General features: G+C 48.9%; 1 protein-coding gene across 1 annotated transcript; it reads left to right on the top strand.

Moving 5' to 3' along the window:
* Window positions 1–4,204: 4,204 nt before the first annotated feature.
* TRAPPC3 (trafficking protein particle complex 3) lies at window positions 4,205–14,108 on the top strand. The gene is given in 6 exon segments (XM_032607684.1): window positions 4,205–4,386; window positions 11,166–11,216; window positions 11,218–11,264; window positions 11,508–11,607; window positions 12,688–12,870; window positions 13,338–14,108. Coding segments are annotated over 6 exon segments (543 nt in total). The 5' UTR covers window positions 4,205–4,344; the 3' UTR covers window positions 13,458–14,108.
* Window positions 14,109–14,328: the final 220 nt, after the last annotated feature.

Genomic DNA, 14,328 nt, shown 5'->3' with positions numbered 1-14,328 from the left:
ACTGAGCCTGCGCGTCTGGAGCCTGTGCTCCGCAATGAGAGGCCGCGATAGTGAGAGGCCCGCGCACCACGATGAGAGTGGCCCCCGCTTGCCACAACTAGAGAAAGCCCTCTCACAGAAACGAAGACCCAACACAGCAAAAATAAATAAATTAATAAACTCCTACCCCCCCCCAAAAAAAGTAAAAGCAGATTAGGATGAGGATCAGATCCCCCATCTTTGTTGTCAGCCATCCCATCTGCAGGGTGAGGGGACCATGTGGATGGTAGAGTCCAGCACTGTCCTTTGTGAGGTCAGAGACCTCAGGTCCTGCATCTTCCAGAGCTGACCAGGCCCACACTGAGCCAGGTAGTGACTAGACTCAGAATTCATGAACAGAACCCAGTAGGGGAGAGCCATCTGGGATGGTTCTTCCCCACCCCCATGCACAATCTTGAGGATACAGTAGGGACAAAGACATATATTGGTGGGAATAGTGAGATACCCTCTATAGCTAGAGCTCAAGAATAGTAGAGGGGGAACATGCCACAGAGCAACTAAGCCCATGCGCTACAACTATTGAGCCTGCGCTCTAGAGCCCATGAGCTACAACTACTGAGCCTGCGTGCCACAGCTACTGAAGCCCACGTGCCTAGAGCCTGTGCTCCACAAGAGAAGCCACTGCAATGAGAAGCCCGTGCACCGCAACGAAGAGTAGCCCCCACTCGCCACAACTAGACAAAGCCCACGCACAGCAACAAAGACCCAACACAGCCAAAATTAACTAACTAAATAAATAAATAGAAAAAAAAATAGTAGAGGGGGAAGTGGGAGCTGAAGATGAAGAGATAGGCCAGGGATGGCCTATATAGGAGGATTTGAATGCCGGTTGGCATCATGATCTACACAATATAGATATTAGGGAGCTGTTGAAGGTTCTTCAGAAGGAGAAGAGTGAGCAGTGCTTTAGAACTGGAAATCCTCCATCATGTCTAATGATCTAGGATTGACTTTGAGGAGCCCCCTGCAAAGAGACAGCATATGGTATTAGCCTACTCGGTGGTTCTCAACAGAGGCAATTTTGCTCCCCAGGGGATATTTGGCAATGTTTAGAGGCCTCTGTGGTAGTCACAACTAGGGGTGTTACTGGCATCTAGTACTTAGACACCAGGAATGTTGTTTAACATCTTGCAATGCACAAGACCACCTCCTGAACAAAGAATCATCCGGCCCAAAATGTCAATGCTGCCAAGATGGAGGAGCCCTTCCCTAGACTGAGGGTGGAGACACCTGCACCTACCTCCTCGCAAGATGCTAGTGGTGGGGACATCTGGGAGTTAGACAACTTGATGGACAGTTCTCCTGGCCAGCCCCAGGAGGCTTCCTGCACAGCGAGTCCTAGGAAGGTGACTGAGGGGAGCCAGGAAAGCACCGATGGCCTGTGATTGATGCAGTCGGAGTAGGCATATGGACTGGGCTCCTCTTCATTTGCCTGCTAATTGACCAGGATCCTTGGTGGATCCCAGGCCCTGGCAACTTATGGGGTTTAGAGTGGGTGTCTGTGAGTTTGGGGCTGAGTGAAAGTGTTCCATGTAGCCCTCCACGTATTAGACATAGCAGAGAGGGAGCAAGCAGGGCACTTGCAACATCACAGGGGTCTGAGAATGTCTTGCCCTCTTCAGTGAGGGGCTGGGAACTCTGTGACCTCCCCTGTTCCTCCCCTACGGCCCAGGGCAGTCCCCTCCCCACTCCACGGAAACAGGCTTGAATGAGCTGTTAGTTTCACCATGAGGCTGGGCTGGGGCTAGGAGACAGGTCACTGGATGGAAATCAGATACATGTTCTCTTCCGGATGCCCCTAGGGGGAGAGCAGGAGCATGAGCGTTTACAACCTCCTAGGTTTGGTGGGGCAGGATCCCAGAAGAACCTGACGGAGAGGAGAAGGAAATCACTGGGAGATTTGACCAAAGCCCTGGAGGCTGTCTCCACTCCCACATAAGTAGGAAGTAGGAGGGGCCTCGTGGTGGGGGCGGCTTGAGAGAACAGATATCAGATTCTGACTCCCACCCTACACCCAAGGCGCTGCAGCAAGAAGGGGTCTCTAACACAGACCACTCTGCTGGGAAGCTGTATCCTTCAGGGCCCACCCCCTGGGGTTGGGGGTGGGGAATGTCCTCAAGGACAAAGTTGACACCAGCTGCAAAAAGGCCTCCCTCCCTTCAGCTCTTGCAGAGGGGAAGTAACAGAGAGGGATTGGAGGGGGAGGAGCTCAGATCCAGGACTAAAGAGGTTCAATCTTTTGGGTTCTTGAGAAGGGGTGGCTAGAGTCCCTGCTAGGGATGGGAAGCTGTCCCTGCTGCATTCTTTTCCTGAGAGAAGGAGATGAGGGTGGGGAGGAGGTGCCTGGTGTTCTTAAATGTCCTGGCCCCAGGGGTGACGGAGAGGAATTGGGAGCTGGGAATGAGAGCCCTTGAAGAAGTCGCTAAGGAGCCAGGAGGAGACCCTCTAGATTAGCCTGAGGTGGACTCCACCCCCACCCTCCATTCAGTACTGGTGACTTTCCAAGGAGGAGCCCCAAAGAGAAAGAGGAATTCCAAACGGAGGAATCACAGGCAGAGAGAGGAAGAATCTCAGAGGTTATAAGATGGGCGGGGAGAGGCTCCGCCTTCAGTCTCTCCAGACCCACCCTGCCTGACAGCAGGCTGGGTGGGGTGGAGCGCTGGCTGTGACTGTGACTCAGGTTTCTGTGGGCAGCCAAGGGCAGCCGGCAGGGAGGAGCCCAGACCAACAGACAGGCCAGCCAACTGCAGCTTTCACCTCAGCTGTCCTTTCTCCTGGGAATGCAGGAGGTTCTTCTCTAGCTTTGCTGGCCTCCAAGGGCTAGCCCACCCCTGCTTCCTCATCCTCACCCCCAGCCGACCCTCATCTTCCTTCCCAGAACCCTCAGCCAAGGCACTGACACAGGAGGGAGAGTCAAAGGTCACTGCCTCTAGGAAGGCCCCAGAATGTCTGTGCCACAGGGAGAAGAGTATAATAATGATTGGTCCTGCACGGGAGGGACAGACTGGGGGAATCTTGGGTGCTGGCTTTCAGGCTAAGCAGCCTGCTGCCCAACCCCCCCCACTCCCCCAGCCAGGATAGCCAGGATGGCTCACGTCTGGGCAAGCTGGTTGTCATGGTGAAGGCTAGGGGCTAGAATGGAGCTGCCGCAGGTCAGGCTCTCCTAAGTGAGGAGAGGGTGCTCAGGGACTCCCAGCCAAGCACGCTCAGCATTGACCAGCCAGGGAGGGATGGCTGGGGCTGCAACCAAAGAGCTATAGCCAGGGACTGACTGTAGGACTTCCCCTTGGTGATGGGTGAGGGTGCGGCCAGCGCATTCCCCTGGTATTTCTGGGGCCTGTTTGCTGGGCTGAGTTTTTAGAGAGTGGCTGGAAGAAAGGGAATGCACATTTACTTTGTGCCAAGTGCCTGCATACATATCTCACCAATCTTCACAACAACTGGGAGAGATCCAGCAATTTGCCTAAAATGGCAAAGCTGGGATTAAAATCCAAGACTGACTGCTACAAACACCGGTGATCTTTCTTTTCTGGGAACCACGCTGTGTACTTGTTCTAGGGGAGGGAGAGGGAGAAAGTGACCTGAACTTTATATCAGCCTGGATATTTCATCAGGAGGCCACAGTGGTAGGATGCAGGCGCTGGCTGCGTTTGGGGTTTAGAGGCAGATGACAGTTTGAAGAGAAAGCCACTGATGAAATGCTTGGCACATAGTAGGTGGTCATTGAAGATTTTTGTAAAGAAGAAGCCAGATCTGTGTATGAGCCATGGCCAGTTTTCTGGGACATCCTGGGAGGTTCTGGCTCTGAACTGCAGCAACAACGCAAGAAGCTAGTTTGAAAGAGGGACTTTCCAGGACCATCCCCGGCGAGAGAGGAATTTGCGGAGCATCACTGAGTGGAGATGGGGGAATGGAGGTGTTGGGGTGGTAGGGAGGAAAGGGAAGTGTGTGGATGATATAGGATTACAGCAAGCTGCGGACGCCACCCAGCGGCCATAACGCAACCCATGGGGAAGCCAGGCTCCAAGAGTCCGCTGTGCGCGGAGCACTCTGGGAGTTGTAGTCCTGCTACATTAAGGTGCTGCCAGTGGCGCTGTTGGGTGTTGTAGTCCGACGTTTCCTGGGCGGGAATTACCCTCGTTGGCCGGACCACGAGTCCCGTGGTGCCCCGCGGCAGGCCGCGCAGGCGCGGTGAGTCGGTGCCGGTCAAACCCGAATGCTGTGGGCCCGCTAACTGGGTCCAGCGGTGTTAGAAGGGGGTCACCGAGTGGGTCTGTGTTGTGGTGGGGTAAGGCGGCCAGCACCATGTCGAGGCAGGCGAACCGTGGCACCGAGAGCAAGAAAATGGTAACCGGAGCGTGTGACCTCGGCGGGCGGGGCGGAATGGAGGTGTTCTGGGGAAGGGGCCCGGCGCGGGGCGCGAGTCGCAAGTGGGAAAGCTCCTTCTGCTAGCGCTGGGAGGGGGTGGTTCCGCTGGAAGGAAGGAGGAGGCTCCTTGGTGGGTCGAGAGCGGAGAATCGCTCCGGGGTGGTCCCGGGTGTGAGGCAGGTTGGAGGGCCCCTGGAGTAGCTCGGAGACCCCTCCCCCGAGTGCAGTTGGGTGCAAGACCAACAACGACGAAGGCAATAACAGTAACTCCCACTGTTGCTCTCTTTTTTTTTTTTTTTTTTTTGTTGCTCTCTTATTGTGTGTTAGATACTGGGCCTGGCATTTTACGTCCGTTATCATTTAATCGGCAAAATAACTCTCAGGTGGATAATGTTATCGCCATTTTAAAGCTCAGAGAGGTTGCATACTGGCCCAGATTTACAGCTAGGAAGAGTTAGGATCTGATGAACCCATGTCTCTCTGACCCCAAAGCTAATGCTTCAGACTACTAGACCATAACGTCTCTCACACTCAGCTACTGGTTTTGCCAGAAAGCAAGTGTAAGGGGTGGGCCAGAGTAGGGAGTAAGTGCTCTCCCTCTGGCGAATGGCGGGCAGGCTCCCTCCTTATCCTGGGAATAGTGGGACACCATCTAGTCCTATGAAGTTTGGCTGCAAATGGGGGCTGGGCCTGGAAAGTAACGTGGATGATATTTTTATCCAAACTGAGGGGACTTCTTGACAGGTGTTCCTTTTCTTTGGCATATTCTTATTTCCTCCAGAATTGCCCGTTTGTCTTTGTTTTCCAGTTTACAGACTGTTATTGAAGGTTGCATGCAGGGCAGACCAGGGGCCTTTTGTTGACACTCAGCTCTAGAGGGGATGACTAAACTTCCCTCACACCTTTGCATCTTATACCAGGAACAGCCACCAAAAATGGGCAGCAGGAGGCCCTATTACTCCAGAGTAGTACTGTACTTTTCCTCTCAGATCCCTTTTGAGAAGTTGATGAGAGCTGTGGATCTTCTCGCAGAAATAGTAAATGGACAAACATATACAGAGACATTTACTTACATTTGGGGAGGATTTGTGGACCTGCGAAGATACTCTGTGAATTCCTGTTTTGGAGGAAATACTGAGTTAAAAAGAAAAAAGGAGAGAATATTTTGCTAGGCAACAATGTCATGTAGGGGAAAAAGCATGGATATCAGTTGGAATTCTCATTGGTCCTCAATTTCCTTATCTATGAAATGGGGACAGTAATACCTCCCTAGGATTAAGTGAGGTAGTGTAAAATGCATGGGGCATGGTAAATGTTTGCTTTCCCCTCCTTTTCCTATGATATGAATGGATATGAGAAGTCTTCCTGTTTAGTTTTCATATCTAGCTCTTTTTTGCACCTTTTTTTAAAAACCTGAAACCAGTATTGAAACTTTTAATACCATTTTAGCAGGAACCTTCAGTCTACACACACACCCCTCCCCCGCAGCCCTCAGTATTCACTCAGTTTTGGTGAAGTGAGGGAATTAGGGAGGGGCAGCAGTGCATTCGGGCCTCAGAGCTTTTGCTACTGCTGTAGTCTCTGCTTGGAACTTCTTTCCCCAGAGACTAGCTGGCTACTCCTCACCTCATTCAGTTACTCAGATACCTTCTCAAAGAGGGCTTCCCTGACCACCTGACTAGTTCTCTATCCTCTTACTCTACTCTGTTTCTCTTCAAGCACTGTCTATTTCATTTAAAATACTTCATTGTAGATTCTATACTTACTTGTTTATTTTCAGTCTCCCCCATGAGAATGTAAACTCCATGAGGGCAGGGGTTTGTTTGTTCACTGCTCCATTCCCAGCACCTAGAATGATGCGTGGCACTAGGCAATCTATGTTGAATGAATGACATGAAGGTTTGGTGCATCCTGTCATTCAATTCCTATTGGTACCCGCTCGAGGCTTGTCACATGATCCTCTTTGTAGCCACCTGGTTCTGACATGCTCCCCTTTCCTCTCTGCCTTTGGAGTCTCCCCCTCTAGCAGCCCACTTCCCAATCAGCCCAACCTTCTGCTGATTGCTGCGTTCCCAGGTAAGCCTTCCAAAACTTAAATGGTTAATATGCCCAAGTAATTAGATCTCTGCTTTTTGTCTGTGTAAACAGAAACAGCCCATTTATCTAGCAGACTTTTCCTAGTCCCAGCTCTGTGCAAAGCATTGTGGGAAATGCAGAGATGAAGTCCTAGTCCCTAACCTTGAGAAGCACATACTCTATGAGAGAGGTGGAAAAATACACAACACAGAAGTATGGTACTGTCTGGAATTGAGTCCTGGCTTCACTGCTTACTTATGTGGCCTTGACCAAGTGTCTTCATTGTTTTGTTTTGTTTGCGGTACGCGGGCCTCTCACTGTTGTGGCCTCTCCCGTTGTGGAGCACAGGCTCTGGATGCGCAGGCTCAGTGGCCATGGCTCATGGGCCCAGCTGCTCCGCGGCGTGTGGGATCTTCCCGGACCGGGGCACGAACCCGTGTCCCCTGCATCGGCAGGCGGACTCTCAACCACTGTGCCACCAGTGAAGCCCTCTTCATTGTTTTAAGCATCAGTTTCACCATCTTTATTTATTTATTTTCGGCCACACCAAGCAGCTTGCGGGATCTCAGTTCCCTGACCAGGGATTGAACCTGGGCCATGGCAGTGAAAGCCTGGAATCCCAACTGTTAGGCCACTAGGAAACTCCCACTAAAAAGGTAATAATAGTATAATACGGTTGTTCTGAGGATTAACTGAGGTATCGCATGTAAAGCTACCAGTGTGATAGAGCACCTGAGAACACAGTTGACACTCAGTAAATGTCAGCTAGCAAGCCTTTTCTCTTTTCTGCCGTGCTTGTCGGATCCTGGTTCTCCAACCAGGGACCGAACCCATGCCCCCTGCCTTGGAAGCGCGGAGTCTTAACCGCTCCAGGGACGTCAGGGAAGTCCCACAATATCTATTTCTTGAGTAGGTACTGTGCAGCAGGTACTCTACACATATTATCTCATTGATAACCCTGAAGGGCAGATAATATTATCGCCATTGTGCAGATGGGAAAAGCTGATGTTCAGGGAGATTAAGCAGTGGCTTAGGATGACATACCTTATTTTTTTGGACATAATAACTTACAGGACAGTGCTCAACTCTAAGAAGACTGAGTCTCAGTTACTTAACCTATCTCCTGTAAAATGGGGATAAATAATGTTTGTTTTGCTAACCTCTCATGGTTGTTACAAAGCTCAATAAGTATCTGTGAAGACACTCCGAAAGTTTTATAAATGTTAGTGATCATTATTATTAAACATAATTAAAGCAGTCTGAAAGTAGAAGTTTTGCAGAAGAGATTGATGTTTCTGTTGGAAGAATGTGCTTATGTTCAGTGAAGAAATGGGACTGATTGAATTGGTTGACCTTTAAGGTCCCATGGAACCTTAAGTTATAAGGGTCTTCAGACCCTGCAACCACTTGTTATTTTTCTGACTTCCTCTTCTGTTCTTTCTTGTGTTTACTACTGTCTAATCACACTGGTCTCCTAGCTGTTTCTCAGTCATGTCAGACATACTCCCACCTCAGGGCCTTACACTTACTGCCTCAAATTTTTTCACCCAGATACCCTTACTACCTTCAGTTCTTTGCACAAATTCATCTTAATGAGGCCTTCTCTGACTACCCTATCTAAACTGAACCCCCCCACACACATACATACAGGTAAACATAAATCTCCTTTTGTGCTTATTTTCCTCCATAGCACTTTTCACCATCTGGCAAACCATTTATTTTATTTATTCAGTTTATTACCTCTTTCCCTCCTGTTAGGTACTTCCTGGTACATAGTAAACTTTGAATGAATGATTTTTTCTATACCACAGCTCATTCCTATTTTTAAAGTCTGAAGACCTTTAAGTTGTGTATTTATGTCATGCACTATTCCAAATAGGCTTGGTTCATAACTGAAGATGGAGATAGACTTACAAATTAAGAGAGGATGTGGAGAACCTGCATCAGGGACCCTATTCCCAGATCCCAGGCATATTGATTCTGTGACCACCGACAGATCTATTTAGGACCTTGATTTTTCTTATTGGTAAACTGGGGGCTGCTGCATGTATAAAATGCTTGGTAACATCGTGATATGCATGTTACATGGGCTGAGGCTCTTGGAGTCTCCATCCAAGGACTCATTAAAAATGGAAGGAAAGATCTCCTGATTTAATGCCGTGGTGCCAACTCTGTGGACTGGTTACTGCTGGATTGTCTCCATCCATTCATGCCTAAGCCATTCTAGTGCCAAACCCTTAACTTTACTAAAAATTATTCTCCTCCTTAATAGCTTCCCTTTAATTGCCATATTTGGTATATGGTCTCTTGGAGACATCCTGATCTGTTTTAGTTGAATTCAAAGAGCTTACTTATTCTGAAACTGATTCTCTTTGACTCCCTGGTACAGCTACCTTTTATTTGTTTGTTTTTAGGGAAGGTTATTAATATTGCAGTTGTGGGGAACAGTGGACAGAATGAACTTTGGCCTAGAAACTCTGGTTTTCATCCCCCCAGGTTACTTTTGTCAGTAGTTAGCTGTCTCTTGGGGACTTCCCTGGTGGTCTGAATCCACCTTCCCAGTGGTTAAGAATCCGCCTTCCAATGCAGGGGACGTGGGTTCAATCCCTGGTTGGGGAACTACGATCCTACATGCTGTGGGACAGCTAAGCCCACATGCTGCAACTACTGAGCCTGAGCACCACAAGTAGAGAGAAGCCTGTCTGCCGCAGTGAAACATCCCACGTGATGCAGCCAAAAATAAATAAATAAATATTTAAAAATAAAAATAATAATTATCGGGGCTTCCCTGGTGGCGCAGTGGTTGAGAGTCCGCCTGCCGATGCAGGGGACGCGGGTTCGTGCCCCGGTCCGGGAGGATCCCGCGTGCCGCGGAGCGGCTGGGCCGTGAGCCATGGCCTCTGGGCCTGCGTGTCCGGAGCCTGTGCTCCGCAACGGGGGAGAGGCCGCAGCAGTGTGAGGCCCGCGTACCACAAAAAAAAAAAAAAAAATAATAATAATAATAATTATCTGTCCTTGGTCAAATTACTGAACCATTCTGAGGCTCAGTTTCCTCATCTCTAAAATGAGATTAGTTTCTGCTCTTATCTGCTTTACAGAGTTATTGTAGGGTGAAAAATGAGATAATGAAAAATAGAATGTATGTAAGCAAAAGGCATTCACATTATTATTCTTTTTTAAAAAATTTTATTTATTTTGGCTGCGTTGGGTCTCATTGCTGCATGCGGGCTTTCTCTAGTTGTGACGAGCGGGGGCTACTCTTCATTGTGGCGTGTGGGCTTCTCATTGCAGTGGCTTCTCGTTGTGGAGCACAGGCTCTAGGTGCACAGGCTTCAGTAGTTGTAGCACGTGGGTTCAGTAGTTGTGGCTTGTGGGCTCTAGAGCACAGGCTCAGTAGTTACGGTGTATGGGCTTAGTTGCTCCGCGGCATGTGGGATCTTCCCCAGACCAGGCTCAAACCTGTAACCCCTGCATTGGCAAGCGGATTCTTAACCACTGTGCCACCAGGGAAGTCCCTCACATTATTATTCTTGCAGTGACCTCATCACCAGGCCATGGGGATGAGGTGAGGAGCATTGGGCCGTGGGAGCCTGGGCCTTAATGTTAGTTGTACTTTCTTCCCCCAAAGACTTGCAGACATAGAGGTGCTCTGCTCCAAGTCTGACAAGCCTCCATTCAGAAAGGACTGGTTGGGGCTTCCCTGGTGGCGCAGTGGTTGAGAGTCCGCCTGCCGATGCAGGGGACACGGGTTCGTGCCCCGGTCCGGGAAGATCCCACACGCCACGGAGCGGCTGAGCCCGTGAGCCACGGCCACTGAGCCTGCGCTTCCGGAGCCTGTGCTCCGCAATGGGAAAGGCCACAACAGTGAGAGGCCCGCGTACCACAAAAAAAAAAAAAAAAAGAAAGAAAGGACTGGTTGGGTAGCAATCTTGATTTTTCAGCCATGTTTCTGTATGAGTACATTGATCCAAATGTGCTGCTGACACGTTTCTCACTTTAACTCCGATAATACCTTTCCCCCAACCTGCTGCTTTTATTCTGTAGTCTTGGTATTTGCTGTTCCTTTCACCTTCCACATCTCTCTGTTTTTTGGTAAGTAGGTGACAGGATTCTTTATCTGGGAGTTTCTGTGCTTTCAACTGTGGTTGTAACAGAAACCAGTCCAGGTCAGTATTGTGTTCCAGGTACACAAAAGATTGTGTTCCTTTCAGAGTTATCCCTTTCCCGCAAACACTTTAGCTATGTGGTCAAGAGAAACATTATTTTTTCCCATGTTGGTGACTTAGAGGGTTATCATAGTGCAGTGGACTTCATCTGGTACTTCCTTCCTTCCCCCTGGGACCTCTGCTGCTCCTGGATGGGCCTTGGGAGCGCAGTTAGGCTTGGCAGCTGTGGTGGGACCCTGGGTCAGCAGAAGTCCACCTTGGTGTGTTGGAAGGGTGACTGCTCAGTGCATGAGGTACCTTTCACAGCCTGTTTTTTAGTGGGTCTAGTTTCAGCCCTGACACATTGACCCTAGGGAGCTAAATTCTTTGGCTACTCCACAGGGGGTGATGGTCTTTCCCGCCAGACACAAGTAACCATCCTTTGAATTCTGACAGTTGCATTGAGGCCCATCCAGACTCTCACCAAACTTGCTTTTTTGTGTGCTTGGTCCTGACTGCCTTTTGAATCTCTTCTAGAGCTCTGAGCTCTTCACCCTGACCTATGGGGCTCTAGTCACCCAGCTGTGCAAAGGACTATGAAAATGATGAAGATGTGAATAAACAGCTGGACAAAATGTGAGTGAGCTCCTCTGTGGGAGAGTCAGTAATGGGACTGCTGAGTACACCGAATCTACGTGGTCCCTTAGGGCCCAGAACGGGGTTCACTCTCGTTACCAACACTTTGGTACAGTTTCCGCTGCTTATTTATTGGGATGTTTTGGGATTGTCCTAGTTTTCCCTTTACCACCAACAGCCTTATGTTCAGACATAAGACATTCAGACCGCATAATATAGTCTGTTCTCTCATTTCTTTCCCAGGGGCTATAACATTGGAGTCCGACTGATTGAAGATTTCTTGGCACGGTCAAATGTCGGGAGGTGCCATGACTTTCGGGAAACTGCAGATGTCATTGCCAAGGTCATTATCCTGGGCCACCTGGCCATACCGAAGGATTGTCATTGGAAGGCACTGCTTACCACTCGCTCCCTTAGAAAGGCCCTTATTATTCCAGAAGAATAGCTAGGCAGCTGTTTGGACCAAAGAAGGCTTCCTGGTGGTTTAGGAATAACACAGATTATGAAAAAGGGAAGAATGGTTGGGATCATCCTTGTGGATTAAAGACCCAATAAAATCAAAGCCAGATCTCTTCAACTGTGCGGATGTAGCAGAGTAGCATGGGGGTTAAGAATATAGACAAACCTGGCCGTGAGGCATGTGGGATCTTAGCTCCCCGACCAGGGATCAAACCTGTGCCCCCTTCGTTGGAAGGTGACGTCTTAACCACTGGACTGCCGGGAAGTATGGGCCACATCCAAAAAAAAAAAAAATCTTAGGGAAAAAAAATAAAGAATACAGACAAACCTGGCTTCAAATTCTGGTTCCAATACTTAGCAGTTCTTAGGTAAGTTATTTTTAACTTCTTTAATTACCAGTTACCTCATCTTTAAAATGAAGAAAATAAGAGCTACCTCATAGGGTTTCTGTAAGGAGTAAATGAAAAAATGAACATGAGCGTTCAGGTAAAATGAATGCCCTTACTGCAGCATGTATATAGAAAGTGTTTGCTATTAATAATATTAGTGTTACATATTATAGGGTTAATAATAAATGATATAACACCTATAGCTTTGTGGTGTTAGAAGAAGGGTTCGGATAGCAGAGAGAGAGGACAGGAAAGTGTGTTGGGACCGCTCTGTGGTTAGATGCTGGTTCAGGGCAACCATCCCTGTCAGAAGATGAGTGCTCCTTTCCACTAAGAAGTGCAGGTAATCAGCAAGTTGTCACCTAATTGTATGATGCCTTGAAGGAGAAGGGTGTGGAATTGTGCACAGCTGCTTTTCCTTTTTGCCTTGAATACCTGAAGCTGCAGTGTCTTGCAGAGGCCACAATTTTTTTCCTGAACCATTTAGTTCCCCTTGCTGGTCCCATCACATCACCTTCCCTGTCGTACAGCCCCTACTACTCTTCCTCACAGTGCCATTGTGTGTTTTCTGACAGGTGGCGTTCAAGATGTACTTGGGCATCACTCCAAGCATCACCAATTGGAGCCCAGCTGGTGATGAATTCTCCCTCATTTTGGAAAATAATCCCTTGGTGGACTTTGTGGAACTTCCTGATAACCACTCATCCCTTATTTATTCCAATCTCTTGTGTGGGGTGTTGCGAGGAGCCTTGGAGATGGTGAGTGCAGCTCTTTACCTCCTGAGACACCTGAAATGTAGTACGGTCTTAATAAATGTTTGAACGAATGAATGGGAGAGTAAAAAGAAGGGCTTTTAGCTCACCCCAGTGCTTCGCTGCCTGAGGTGGTGATGCCACCAAGTGTAGGATCCAAGTTGGAAATCTCCACGTGGTGTTGATACTCCCTGCTAGGCTGGGAGGTGGTGCGCTCAGCCCTCAGAGCCCAGGAACATCTGTTCCCAGATTGGCTTATTTGGTGACAGTTTGATTTGTGAGTGTTCTTTGCTAAGTCTCCCTTATTGGGTGGCGACCACTGCCTTCTGCATAGGAACTGGCAATCTTGTCCATGTGGAAACCAGCCTCCTTGTTTAGGCTACTGTGGATGAGTCAGTTATAGCCCCATCCCTGGTGGTTTCCCAGAGGCTGTGGCTAGGCAGCCGCCCCCTCATTTTTGCACTGTCCCCCAGGTCCAGATGGCTGTGGAGGCCAAATTTGTCCAGGACACCCTGAAAGGAGACGGTGTGACAGAAATCCGGATGAGGTTCATCAGGCGGATTGAGGACAACCTCCCAGCTGGAGAGGAATGACCGTCCCCAGGACTTCAGCGTAGCTGGCAGGAGCCTTGCCGGAGTCAGGAAGCCTCAGTGCTCCCTCTGCCCTCTAGAATTAACTCAGTGACTGTTTAACGCGGATGTTATATATTCTTCTAACCTTGTTTCCCTTCTCCATGTTAATAAAGAGCGGACTGTGATATAGTCCATTTACCCTACAAGTGTGCACATTCAGGAGGGAAATTCTTTGCTCCCTTTCCCTTCAGAGGGGCTGGATGTAGTCATCCTTGGTTGGACTAGAAAGAGCTCAAACCAGTTTACATTCCTGTTTGAATTTTCCAAAGTAGAACCCACTTTGACCCCATTAAGAGGCAAGCCTAGCACATTTGTCCCTGGGTCTTCAGAAAGTCATTGGTGAATGGCCGTAGGGAATCCAGGATTCACTGGGACAGGGGAGGAGAAGCCGGGAGGGGTGGGTCGGATTTGCTAGCTGTAGTGTGACACACTGCAGTGCTTGCCAGGAAAGGGGAACCAGTCATGCCAGAAACATTGACTTCTGGGAGGCCACCCAGGCCTCTCTTTCCTCCCTGCTGTTTGGAGGCAAGATCTCCTCTTTTTACAGGGGGTCCATCTTTTTTTCTTACAAGTTCTTCAATAAAGACACATTCTTGAGTGAAATCCCAATCATGTCATGTTTTTTCTCTGCTCAGCCCTGGGAATTTTGTTACAGTGGGGTGAGGAGACCTGCTAAAAGTTCCTGTGCCCTACCTTGATTTCATCTGGTCTAGGAATGGCTTCTTCCTATGGACCAGAGAGTCTGGGAAACCTGGGAGCAAATGAGGCCCCTTCAGAGTCATTTTTGAGTCTACTGTCTGTAGCAAAATCTAGAAGCAGACCATTATCCCAG

The sequence above is a fragment of the Phocoena sinus genome, chromosome 1 (genome assembly GCF_008692025.1).
Source record: "Phocoena sinus isolate mPhoSin1 chromosome 1, mPhoSin1.pri, whole genome shotgun sequence".
Lineage (NCBI taxonomy): Eukaryota > Metazoa > Chordata > Mammalia > Artiodactyla > Phocoenidae > Phocoena > Phocoena sinus.
The sequence above is the reverse complement of the archived record's forward strand: the minus strand, read 5'-3'. Positions and strand labels throughout refer to the sequence as shown.